The 13,441-nt window shown below is 42.0% G+C and overlaps 1 protein-coding gene across 1 annotated transcript; it reads right to left on the bottom strand.

The window, feature by feature from the left end:
* Positions 1–7,757: 7,757 nt before the first annotated feature.
* Positions 7,758–7,922, bottom strand: LOC308497870 (centrosomal protein of 41 kDa-like; the record flags this gene model as incomplete). The annotated part of the gene is made up of 1 exon (XM_081048961.1): positions 7,758–7,922. One exon carries the CDS (start codon positions 7,920–7,922, stop codon positions 7,758–7,760), a length of 165 nt encoding a protein of 54 aa, XP_080905087.1.
* Positions 7,923–13,441: the final 5,519 nt, after the last annotated feature.

The following is a 13,441-nucleotide window of genomic DNA, read 5'->3' as shown; positions in this document are numbered from 1 at the left end:
AAAAAACTCAATTGAAAAAGCAGAGTCTAGATCTCAGTCCACTGAATTTTTACTTGAAAAATTGTGTCCAGCCAGCATATTTTTATTTCCAGTGCATGACATATACTAAATGCTCAAAAAGTCACATGAATTTATATATGTTTGATTTAGGGTAAAATTAGGAATAAACAGTGAATTGTAATAAGATCAGAGATTACTACCAGAAAATAAAAATATCGTGTAAAGGCATAATAGTTAAAAAATAGTTTGATATTGGTTCTAGAATAGACAAATAGATTAAAGAAACAAAGAATTAAAGAACAGACTATATGATAAGGTGACATTTCAAATTAGCCAGGAAAGGCTGGACTATTTAGTATATGATTTGAGACCATGTGGCTAATCATTTGTGAAAAATGGTATTTGCTCCCTACTTCTCACAAATCACAAGCTTAAATTCCAGATGAATTAAAAATTAGACCTAAACTTAATAAGCAAACAACACTAAATTATATGAGCATTAGAAGTATAAAAGATGCTCTTTTTTTTAAGTAAGTATCTATTCTTTTTTTTTTATTGGGGGAAGGGGAACAGGACTTTTTTGGGGAACAGTGTGTACTTCCAGGACTTTTTTCCAAGTCAAGTTGTTGTCCTTTCAATCTTAGTTGTGGAGGGTGCCAGTTCAGTTTCAAGTTGTCCTTTCAGTCTTAGTTGAGGGCGCAGCTCAGCTCCAGGTCCAGTTGCCGTTACTAGTTGCAGGGGCGAACCGGCAAACTTACGGTTGAGAGGACGCGCTCCAACCAACTGAGCCATCCGGGAGCTTAGCGTCAGCGCAGCTCAAGGTGCCGTGTTCAATCTTAGTTGCAGGGGGCACTGCCCACCATCTCTTGCGGGACTCGAGGAATTGAACTGGCAACCTTGTGGTTGAGAGCCCACTGGCCCATGTGGGAATCGAACCGGCCGACTTCGGAGTTAGGAGCATGGAGCTCTAACCTCCTGAGCTACCAGGCCGGCCCAAGATACTCTTTTTTTTAATAATTTTATAATGTTAGTGGCAGAAAAGACCTTAAAGACAAACCTTAAAGACCTTAAATACACAAACAAAATTCAGGAAAAAAAACCCTGAAAACTTTATTCATTTAAAACTTAAAAGACAATAAAATACATTAAAATTTTAAAAGATAAGTCTTTCCTCTCCCTAAGGTCATGCCATAGGGAGACTTGTTTTCCTTTTTCATTCAGTCCTTAGAATTAAGAGGCATATGACTCAATACCAGCTTCTGAGATATGTTAAGAATGGGAAATTTGAATAATGTAAAGCGGAACTTTCAGTGAACAATATCCACTTATTTATTCATTCATTCATCCATCGGAAACTTAAGTGTTCTAAGTAGGATATATCAGTGCACCGAATAATCCCTTGTAGCCTAGCAGGAGGAAAGAAATAAACAATAAAGATAATAAATACATTATATATTATATTCGAAGTAATAAAGACTGTGGAAAAAAGAAAAAGTAGAGCAGGGTAAAAGGGATCAGGAATGAATGGGGGCGGGGGTAGCAAATAACAATACTAAGTAGGGTGGATAGAGTCACTTACACTGAGTGGTGAAACTTTAGCAAAGATTTGGGCAAGTGACAGTTAGCTTAAGTAGATTATTGGGGAATGAGTATTTCAGGCAGAGGGAATGGCAAGAGTAAAGCTCCTAAAGCAATTCATTGTAAGAACTTTGGCTTTTAATCTGGGCAAAAGGGGAAGCTGTGCATGGTTTTGGGTGATATTATTTGACTTACATTTTTAAAGGATCCCTCTGGACATTGTGAGGAGAATAGTTGTAGGAGGCCAAGAGTTAAAGCAGAGAGATTTGTTGGAAGGCTGTTACAGTGGAAGGCTGTTACAGTTATCAAGATGAGAGATGATGTGGATTCAACTGGGATAACGAAAAATGGTGGGATTTAGAGTATATTCTGAAGGAAGAGCCAACAGAATTTCCTAATGGACTGGGTATGGGATATGATAGAAAGAGAGGAATGAAGGATGGGCTTCAAGACTTTAGGCCTAAGCAACTGGAAAGTTGCCGTCAATTTGTTGCCGAAGAAGGAGTTCTTGGTTATGCCACAGGAAATTATTCAAAGGCATACCAAATAAGCAGAGCAAGTGGTGAATTTATTGAAAGAAAGAGGATAGGACAGTGCACTCCCAGAGTGGTGGGAGTGGGCAGGCTGGGAAAACAGTCACTGTGCCGAAGAGCTTGTGAGCTTGCGAATTTGTTATTTTCAAAATAAGGGTGTGAAATATTCAAGACTTAGGGGTGGTTTTATAGGCATTCCCTGGCTAGTCTTTGTTGGCCACTCCTTCCCTTCAGCAGGAGGGATTTTTGTCCTTATGTGGCCCTGGTCAGAACTGTCTAGGCGACACAGGGGGTGGAGATTTCCCCTGCCTATAATGCTAGTAATACTATAATCCATTACAATTAGCTCACCTTGAGGGGCAAGATGGCATCCTGCATCTGCTATCTGGAACCGAACCGAAATCAAGTTCTGGCCGGTCTGGTAGCTGCACCTTTTCTTAAGAATGATCTCATCTCCTCCCTCCTTTGTTTTCCCTTATTTCCTCCTTCCCTTCCTTGCCCCCCTCCCTTAGGCCCTGTTCTTTCTGCCTAGGGTAACTAACTGAGATGGAGGAGACTACAGTGCGTGCAAATTTGTGGGCGTAGATCAGGAGCTCAAGTTGGATATGTTGACTTTGGAATGTCTGTTAGACATCCAAATGGAGAACTGCTTACTCAGATATCTATTTTGTAATCTCCCTTCTCATCTTCTATATTCACTCACTTTTTCCTTTTTCATCTTCTGTAAATAACCAGACCAAACACAGGAATAGGACTGGCAAATAAAAATGGCTTAACTGGAAACACAAATTCTAGCTTGAAGAATAAGAGGGGCAAATCACATGTGAGATGGCCCATGCTAGACTCCCAGAGACCCTCCCAGAGCTGCTTTCATTCAAACCCATTATCTTGGGTGTTTTTTTTCTGATTTTCGTTTCTATAATACATTAATATTTATTATGTATAACGTGTACATATACTTCATTAGCAGCTTTTTCATGAAGCCAGAATGCCTCATCCCCTTCCACACCTGCTTCCCTTACTTGATATCCCAGTCATATTGAACTATATTTAAGTCCTAAAGTACATGATACTGTTTCATGTCTCCATTCTTTTACTTACAGTGTTCTCCCTGTTGGGACCCTTTTTTCCCTTTAAAAAATTGTTTTCAATTATAATTGACATACAATATTATATTAGTTTTGGGTGTACAACATGGTGATTAGACATTTATATAACTTATGAAGCAATCACCCCATAAGTCTAGTACCCATGTGACACCATTCCTGTTGGGACTCATGACACTATCCCTCTTACTTGACTCTCACACCATCCCAACCTTATTACTACAACTCCTATTTGACTTTCAAAGCTTATCTTTGGAAAGCATTCCCTGACTCTAATCCCCCAACCCCCTCTCAACCCCCCCACTCCCCCTTTCGGATGGGTCACCATTCTTTATTGCCATAGCACCTTGTAAGTATCATCCATATTGCGTGTACTATAGTGTTTTATAGTTTGTTTTCTAGTCTGTCTTCTCCAGATTGAAGCTTCTTAAGGGCAGGGATAGTATCTTACTCATTGTATTCGCAGCACCCGGCACTCTATAAACAAACTGAACAAGGACGTCTCATTGTGGGTGTTTAACTTCTTGGAGCTAGAGCTTTCTCATGCCCTTTCAAAATAATGAATTCTCTTCCCTTAGGTAATTTAGCCTTTAACATTAGGCCATGAGGCTGAGTTACAGAATAAGGAGATACGCTATAGAGAAGGACTCAAGAGATGCAAAGGGAGCAGAAAGCCCTCTGGTCCTGGTAGGGAGCGAAAAGAAGACAACAGTATGGCAAGACTTGAAATATGACTATCTTCCACTCCGTCACCTCTGCCTCCTCAAAACTGAGGAGAGGAGGAACGAAGAGTGGTAGAAACATCCAGATGGATTTGGGCAACTCCCAGTGCAGGACCTTCTTCTCAGTTCTCAGGGCAAAGCCTGGGAAAATCGTAACTGCCTCAGGGAAACTCCATATTGAACATTGCACGGGAGCAATATGAGGTCACTTCACAGGTAGTTTAGCAAGTGCTAAGAGATATGAGGATCTGAAATAGCAGCACAGTTTCTCACAGCCTGTGGAGCATTTAATGGAACCAGAAGTTCCTTCACAACCAGCACCACACAAAAGTACTGAAACATACAGCAGACCAGTAGAGGTCTGGGTCAGGCCTAGGGGAGCTGCAGGAGAGGGGCCATGAACTTTACCAGAGGGAAGGAGGGGTCCAGCACAAGATTCAGAGAACAAAGTGGGGCCATCTGAACCTCAGCAGAACAACATAGGACACAGCAGTACCAGACACAGGGCATCCAAAATCAGAGAGGAGCCAAAGGTCTGTGCCCCTGGCCATGTAAAGATATGTAAGCTTCCCCTACACTCAGAAACCATCTTGGGAAGAAGGCAGGGAGGGCTAGATATCTTGAGAGTGAAGAAACAGTCTGAACAGGGAGTGTATATGTTGAAATGACTAAAGGCACAGAGTTATTTAAGGTTACACAGTTAGGAAATGGTGGCGCACCAGAGCTTGTACCCTCAGTTACTGCACTATACCTGGACAGACACTGAACAGGGTGAATTCTTGAGGACCTTGGAAGCTGCCTAGAAAAGTGTGGATTGGAAGAAATAGGTATTAGGGAGCCATTGTGGATTCTGAGCTGGAGAATTACATGGTGTTTAAGGAAGTTTAGTCTGGCAGAGCTCCACAGGACAGGTCAGAAGGGGAAATCTGGAAGCAGGATAAAATTAGACATCAGTATTTGTAACCCAGGCCAAAAATGATAAGAGCTTAAAATAGAGCAGTTACTAAAAACAGAGAGGAAGGAACACATCCTAGGCTATTTGAAATAATAATAAAATTAGTAGCAGAACTGTATCAAGTACTTACTAAGTGCTGGCACATTATCTCAATTATCACAGCAACTCTATGAGAAATTAACTGTTATTTTTCCTATTTTAAAGAGGAGGCAGTTGAGGCACAGAGAGGTTAAGTAACAGGCCTAATGTCACACAGCTTTAAAAGTAAAGCTGGTAAAGCCAGTCATCAAATCCAGGAAGGTTTAATGTTGGAGCTCAGGGTCTCAGCCAATCTGCTTGACCATGATGCAGCAACAGGACCATATGACTCCTGACAAGAGGGTGGTGGAAGAATCAGAGATTTCACTAAGATCTCTAGGTTTGGAGATTAGAAGATGGTAAAGCCATTGACAGAAATGGGTAATTGGGAGGGAGAAGCAGTTTAAGGAGAAAATGAATTGACTGTGGAATATGTTGAGTATGTCAATATGCCACACATAGATCAGATTCATGAGGGGTAGGATGGGATTTAATGGGCCACAAGTGAGGTTGTTAGGCCCAATCTGTAAATTTAAACTTGTAGTTAATAGGGAGGAGACAGTGAAGCCAATCTTTGAATTTTGCAGACATTTTGCAGAATTTTGCAGACATTTGTTAACTTGAATCCTCTGTTGCATTTACACTATGACAAATAATTTTTTTTTTTAAAGTTACATATTACTACTCCCTGACTTTGGGGATATTCACTTCGTCAAATGACAGGTGAATTTAGAAATCTAGAGAACATACATTCTGCACTATTCTGCATTCAGCAGAAAACTTTCATGATAACTCAAGTCCTTTGCGAGACTCAACAATTTCCAGTTGTTGGACCCAGCCTTGTTCTCAACAACGCCTTCATCCTTCCTACTTATTATATCAAATGCGGTGTCAACAACCCAGAGTCCTGCCTTCTCATTACCAAGAAAACTGAGTCATTTGCTGAAGTAATCACCATAGGTAAGCACATTAGGACAGTGGGTGAACTACCCAGAAATGGAATGGGATAAAAGGTAATGAAGTTCATTACCACCGGATCAACCTCTGTAGTTTTACCCAAGAGCTCCTTCATCAAAAATAAGGAAGGCTGCAAAAGAGAAAGGCCCTAGTTGAACAGATACATGCTTTTGAAACAGTCATACTTGCTTCTATTTATTGAGAGCTGACTCTGTGTCCAGAACTGGGCCAAGTGCTTTCAACCATTATCTCCTGTACTCCTCACAGTTATTTTGTCCCCTTTGAACATGAGGCTACTGAGGTTTAGAGAAGGGATGTAATTTGTTCCTGGACCCAGGCTTATTGTAGAGGTAGGATTCAAACTCAGGTTTGAGAATCCTGTAGCAATCCAGTCTCAAGGTAGCACTGAGGCTTGGACTGAATCCTGTAACACTGCATTAATCTGCCTTGTAAGACAACTAACTACCATGACAAAATGCCTTGACGTTTTATAGACCCAAACTGGAACAGGCAAGCGGGTACTTGAGGGAAATACCTTTGAGAATGTGCTGCTGGTCAGACTGGCCCTACAGGCAGCATCAACCCTGCCCCTGAAATGTCCAAATTCCCTGCATTGTCAGCCCAGCAGCCTGAAACTCATTTTTGTTGACTTTGAGACCTAAGCTTTACGTAACTCTTCTCTGTCTCTACTACTTTCATAGGCTCAGGATTTCATGCCACACTGAAGTCAAATAGCTAAGGCATTGGGCAGCAGTTGAATACAAGCCATCAAGGGGAACCATTGTCCTTTTGTCCAGAATAACCAACCAAGCACGAAACCATGATGGAAACGCGTGGTATTTCCTGGGCCTGACGCAGGGCAGGCAGCCACCCCAGGTGGTCAACTTTAAAACTAACAGGGATGGCCAAGTTTGGGAACTAGTGCTGTGGAATGAGTTAACCTGGAAGTCATTCTCTCATCCAGAAATTCTGCTACATTTATGTCAAGTGCCTTAGAAACCAGACTTCCTTTGGCTCATTTCATATCTATAACCTCATTTGCTGAAGGTCAAAAGTTAAGAGTGGTACTAACTTTCAGATCCTGGAATAAACACCCACATAGAAGAAATGATATCTGTCCTGATATTAGACCCCTCTCGGGAGGCATCTTCTTTACTCCTTCATGAGATCACAGGTGTCATTTTCAGAGGGGCTATAATTCTCTGGCCCAAGTGGAAAACAGCTGCTTTTCTTTTTTTTTTAAGAGACAATTCCATTGCTTTATTTTTCTTCAATATTTCCCTCCACTACAGAGAAGTTCTTTTGGCTCAGAAGGAGCAGAAAGCGTGAAAAGAGAGGCACAGTGGTCCTTTGTGAATCTCAATAAGTTATACAAGTGTATAGTGCTTTCTGGTTTGTAAAAGGCTTTCACATATATTTCTCCCTTTGACATAAGGAACACAATTAAATACCAAATAAAAATGAAGAGTACCTAGTTTGTAATGAGTTTGACTGCTAAAGATCAAGGCTATTGGCAAAAATTCAGGAGAAGTAAAGACTAAAGAAGAAAAAAGAAAATGACAAGTTTGGGTGGAGATAGCAAAAGGAAGGTGAATTTTAAAAAAACAAGGCTAGATGAGACTGAGTAGAGAAAGTCTACAGAACTTTAGGAAGCTCAAGAAATTTGAAATTAGGTTGAATATAGATTGACATGAGAGGGGAACACGGGCAATGAGTGTGTAGGAGGCTACAAAGCGTTTGGAAAGGGTTCCTTCATCAGTCTGCGGTGCTGCAGAACAGAATCCCAGAGTGGGTGCTTGAGACACGAGAACCCCACGGTGGGATTTCATCAGAGGCATAATTCATTCATGGCACAGGCTGGCAATGCTGGGGAGCTGGTAAGATACACCCAGGCAGCAGTGTCCAGTCTTGACTTGACATGTTGATACTTTGGGTTTTGTGGGATCCTTTTGGTCAGATACTCAGGATTCCCAATGTGCCTCCGGGCAGACATACTTGCTCCAACCGACCACGCTCGGGGTTCTAGCCTCACGGGTAGCCTCTAACCTTAGCTTTCGACTCCCACAACCTCCAACAGCTGCTCTTTTAAACCTTGAAACATTGATTGGTTACACTCAGCATCTCACCTGCCCCAGCCCTGAGGTGCTGCTGAAGTCACAGGACCCCAAGGAAGGCTTGTGTCACTCTTAAACACTGTCTTGATGCTATCTTTCAGGATGCTGTGTTTGCAAGGAAATGGAGCTTCCCATTCCCCTCTCTCTAACGAAAATCCTGAGTTGCTGCCTTCACAGGAGCTCTTTTATTGACTCATTTGTAGATATTTATGGGGTCATAAATAATAGGTCAGGGGACAACATGGGGGCTCAAGAAAGGGAGAGGTCTGTAAAAGTAGTGAAGCTCTTACTTGATCCCAAGCAAACACCTTTCAGGAGATGGAGCTGTCTCTTAGTCAGGGCTTCTGGTGAAAGTGTTGAAATAATGGCTTACCCACAAAGCCATCCTTAAATTCTGGCCTGGCCCCTTGCCTAGGTGTAGGATTTCGTCAGCCAAGATTAGAAAACAGCCACACCTCACTTTAATGATTTTTGCCCAAAGTCTGTTCCAACCAATGAGAATCCAAACCAGAATAACCATTAACTTCACCACATACTGACTCAGAATGATCCTAACCTGCTTTCCTGTCAGGTTCTAAATAAACCTTTCAACACCTAGCCTGATGGCTTTTCTTCTGATTTAAAAGTTGTTCAGGGAGTTGCATGAGTTCATGCCACATGTAAACTGAACCTTCCCCAAATAATAAGCAGGGAATTGTCAGGCACCAGTGGAGTCCTCGGGCCTGCAACAGGAGTTTAGGAGCCATGGAACCATCAAATGCAAACCAGGGAAAGATGCTCTGTATCAGAGATCAGAGGGGGCTTCGGGCCATGGCTGAAACCTAGTACAGAAACTCGGTGTGGACTGTACCCAGTGAGATGGAGAATGTCCAACAACCGGAGAAAAGATCAGAGTGCCATACTCCTTGTAAAGAAATAGTACACATGGAAAATGTAAGACCCTTTGTGGGCAGTAACATGGGTTATAGAAGGGGAACACATTTTAGAACCTGAATTCACCACTAGGTGACCTGAGAGAAGCCACATAATCTTTCTTGGGACAGTTTTCTCATTTGTAAAATGGGCTTGATAATAGTGCCTATTTGCAACGTGCTTATGAAGAAAATCAAATAAAGCAAGAGTCCTACACGGTGTGCGGCAACTAGGAAATACACAAAACAAATGCTGGTTTCCATTTCTTATTCTGCTTCCTGAAGTTTACATTAATCCCAGGTCATTCTGGGTTCTGCCACCCTTAGACATGGGGGAATGAGGCTTTCAGAGGGCCCTGCACTTTGGAGTGGCTTCCTTCATGTTTTCTAAATCCCTCTCTGGCAGAGGCTGACAGTGCTGTGCAGCCTGGACCTGGTCCCACATGGGCCCCAACCCCCACTTTACCTATCTCCATACCTATCCCTCCTCCCCACACACATGGGGTTGACTAGATGTTGTGAGGAGCTCCCAGACTCACATATATGTGGTCATCCTTGGGCGCTATAGCCAGGACCATGTTCCAGGAGGGTAGCCTGATGGGCATATCACTCCCATTGGCCAATGTGATATTTCTTTGAGGGATCTGGCAAGATTGAGCTGCCAGAATGGTGTTGACATATTGACTTAGGGTGACTTAAATTTTTATTTAGACAGGAGCCGTACAAAAAAAAAATTTGTCCACAGGCCCTGCAAACTCAAGGGTGGCCCTGCTTCTAAGAACCCGGAAAATCTTGTCCCCACAGATGGTTGGATTTAGTGAGATTTTTTTAAGCATACTGATTATTAATACACTAGCTATCAAAATTATCAAATGTCTGGACTCTATAAACGGCAACAATCGAAAACATTAAGTGAAAATTCTTGTCATTATTATTTCCCTCCCCCCTCCATCAGGTTCCTGTCTCTCTCACACTGTCACCAAATCCAGCCGGTTCTAATTCTGCGTGTTTCCCAAATGCAATCCCTTCTTTCTATCCCTGCTGCCTCAGTCCAGATCTCCGACGGCCCCTTTCTACCTGTGCTATTGCAGTGACTGTACTACTTCTCTATTTTCCCCACACCGTTCTATCTACCACACTGACAGGGAAGGAGGAAAAGCCAACGTAAAAATGTTCCTATAATTCATAGCAGCACCACTCACAATAGCCAAAGGTGAAAACAACCTAAATGTTCGTCAGCTGATACATAAACAAAACAATGCTATGTTACTCAGCCATTAAAAGGAATTAGGTACTGAGACGTGCCACAACATGGATGAATCTCAAAAACATATATTAAGTAAAAGAATCCAGTCACAGCAGGGTATATATTATATGATTCCATTTAGATGAAATATCCAGAATAGGCAAACTCACAGAGACAGAAAACAGATTTCTGGTTGTCAGGGGTTGGGAAAGGGAGAAATGGAGAATGATGCTTTCATGGGTATGAGATTTTTAGAGGGGAGTAATGAATATGTTCTCAAACTCCATAGTGGTAATAATGGTTTCATCACGGAAATGTACCAGATGCCACTGAGTTATACACTGTAAATATTGTTAAAATGGTAAATTTTATGTTATGTGTTAGCAAACTTAAAAAAAAATCTTCTATCAAGCTGGTCACTGTTATGTTACGGGCACCTGGGGATCAGTCCTCCCAGGACCCTCTAGAGAGCGGAGTAGAATATACCTCATAATTGTCCACCGTCAGGGAGATGAGAGGGAGTATTTATTTATCAGATCCTAGCTCGCAGTGGTCAAGGATTGGCCCCTGGGGTATTGACTTTCTCTCCCCCTTTTAGGTTTGCATATGTTTGAGTGCCTAGTATGTCAGAAGAGTGTGGGAGACTCCTGATGATGTTGAGACACACTGCTATCCGGTCACACCTGGGTGTTGCAGAAATAGCTGGAATTAAAAGTGGGCCAAAAGGATGTGAGGTAGGGCACAAGACGTGTCCAACACACCCTCAGTTTGAAATACTACAGATGCAGACTCATAGAAGTAGAAAGTAGATGGGGAGATGAGAAACAGGAAAGAGGGTTAGTGGATTCGTGTGACTCGCTGATCTTCACTTGAGCTTCAGAGTGTTGTATCCCTTCTCCTCTCTTTAAAACCGTGATTAGCAGCTCTCTGTCCACAGCCTAACTAACTTCTCCCTGTACACCACGACCTCTTACTGTTCAAGCTTGCCCGTGCAATTTCTTCCATAGGAACATTTCTCCCACTGCATCAGAATGTCCAGGTCACTCAACACTACTTTCTCTCCACCCATCAGCTTCCTCCTGCCAAACCTAGTTTAGAATCCGTGGTTCATAATTGTAGTCACTCTCTCAAGATAGTTCTAGACCCATTTTATATTATCTTAGCACTTTTGTACTATTCATCTGATAAAACTCCAACCCTGGTGAAATCAACTCCCAGGTTTCTCTATGACCACATGCTGAGATGGGTCCCCACTAGAGAACAAAAAGTAAAAAGTACATGGCAGGGCAGATCTGTGGTAGAAACTACCAAAGCCATACTCTGATATATATTCTTTAATAATAGAACACTGATGTCTAGATATATATTCTTTAATAATAGAACACTGATGTCTAGTTGGACACATTGTTGTCAGGGATAAAAGATTGTATTTTCCAGCTGTTCTTGTATGCAGGTGTGGTCATGCGAATGCGTTCCAGCAAATGAGAGAGAATGTGGAGTGGCAGGAAAGCTTAAAGAGAGTTGATTCAGCAGAACAGGCCCCCTCCCGCCCCATTTTGCCTTCTGGTACAGTTCCTGTGTCCTGAACCATGAGGTAACCTTGAGGATGGAAGCCACAAGCCAAGATGCTGAAGTAAAAAGTAGTATTATAATAGTTTTGATTTCTGATGAAATCATATACCAGCCCTAGTTTTACTTCCATAATTCCTTTATATGAAAGAGAAATAAAGTTTGATTTATAAGCCACTATTATTTTGTGTAGGTTTTTTTTTTTGGTTTGTTTTTTAAATAATCACCAGAAGAGCCTGAAATTCTACTTAACAATTCTATCATTTTTTCCCTGGTCCATTCATTCTGGAATTCTCCTCTGTGGCTGTATCAAACTATCACCACTCTCCTCAAATATCTGACTTTCCACTTCCCAGCTCATAGTCAGCTGATGACTGGGCCTCCTGCTTCACAAGCAAAATAGAAGTCACCAAATCAGAAATCCCTCAAATTCCTGCCACAAACTTGCCTGCTTGCTTTCCCTGCCTTACTACATTTCCTGCTGTTACTAAGAGACCATATCTCTCCTCCATCTGAGGTAAATCTCTCCACCTTAGGTCTAGGTCCCATTCCTCACATCTTTTCGGAAGCCATATTCTCTCAACTATTGCAGAGACCATAAAAGAGTGTTTGTGGCCCACAGACATCCTGTGTTTGACTTATATAGCGTTTTTTCCTTTTAATTTTATTTGACTTAAAATAAAGAAAAATGGAAGGTAAAATCCATCATTTTTAGTGTATAATTCCACAAGTTTTGACCAACACATGTATTTGTATGTTACCATGAGGAATAGTTCCATCATCCCCAGAACACCCCTGTGCCTCAGGCCAATATTTATAAGGAGCCTGTACGAGGAGCCAGTCTCTTTCCGTTCCTGCCACTCTCTCTGTTTCTTACATCCCCCTGCCTCACTCATTTGGGTTACCTACCTGGCCCCTCGGACATTTGAGTTTGAGGTACCTGGATTATTCATTCTCTTTCCCACCATCACACCATCAAAATCGCTCTTACTAAGGTACAATAGTCTCCATACCACAAACTGATGGATACTTTTCAGCCTTTGTTACTTGATGGCTTGACAACACTCTCTGCTTCTTAAAAAACTCTTTCTTTGGCTTCTTAGGACAACCACATCCTGGTCGCCCTGCTACTTCTGGCTGCTGTTCAGCTTCCATAGCCATCATCTCCTCTACTCAAACTTTAAATGCTGGAGTTCCTCAAAGATCCAGCCTAGGCTCTCTTCTCACTCTACAACCTTTCCCACATGCACTCATCCAACCCTTGGCTCCAATCATTATCTTTTTATGTCTCTAACCCAGATCTTTCCTCTCAACTATGGATTTGTCTATTCAATTTTCTAGTCACCTCTCTGTTATACATCTAATGAGCACCTCCCACTCAACCGCAAACCCTGAACTTGACCCATTTTCTGATCCCCCAAGCTTGGTCCTCATCTAGTGTTTCCTATTTCAAGAATAGCATCACCATCCACTCAGAAGCATGAAGCCAACAACCTTAGGACACAGGATATCTCCTTCTCCTTCACTCCACAATCAATCAATCAATCAATCAATCAATCAATCAATCAATCACCACAACCTGTCATTTTTACTTTCTCATGCCTCTAGAATACTCCACTGAGAACATCTCTAATGCCATTACCCTGGTCTAGGTCTCCAATATTTCGCACCT

Source organism: Rhinolophus hipposideros, assembly GCF_964194185.1.
Source record: "Rhinolophus hipposideros genome assembly, chromosome: 5".
NCBI classification, from domain to species: domain Eukaryota; kingdom Metazoa; phylum Chordata; class Mammalia; order Chiroptera; family Rhinolophidae; genus Rhinolophus; species Rhinolophus hipposideros.
This window is presented reverse-complemented; position numbering and strand designations above follow the sequence as displayed.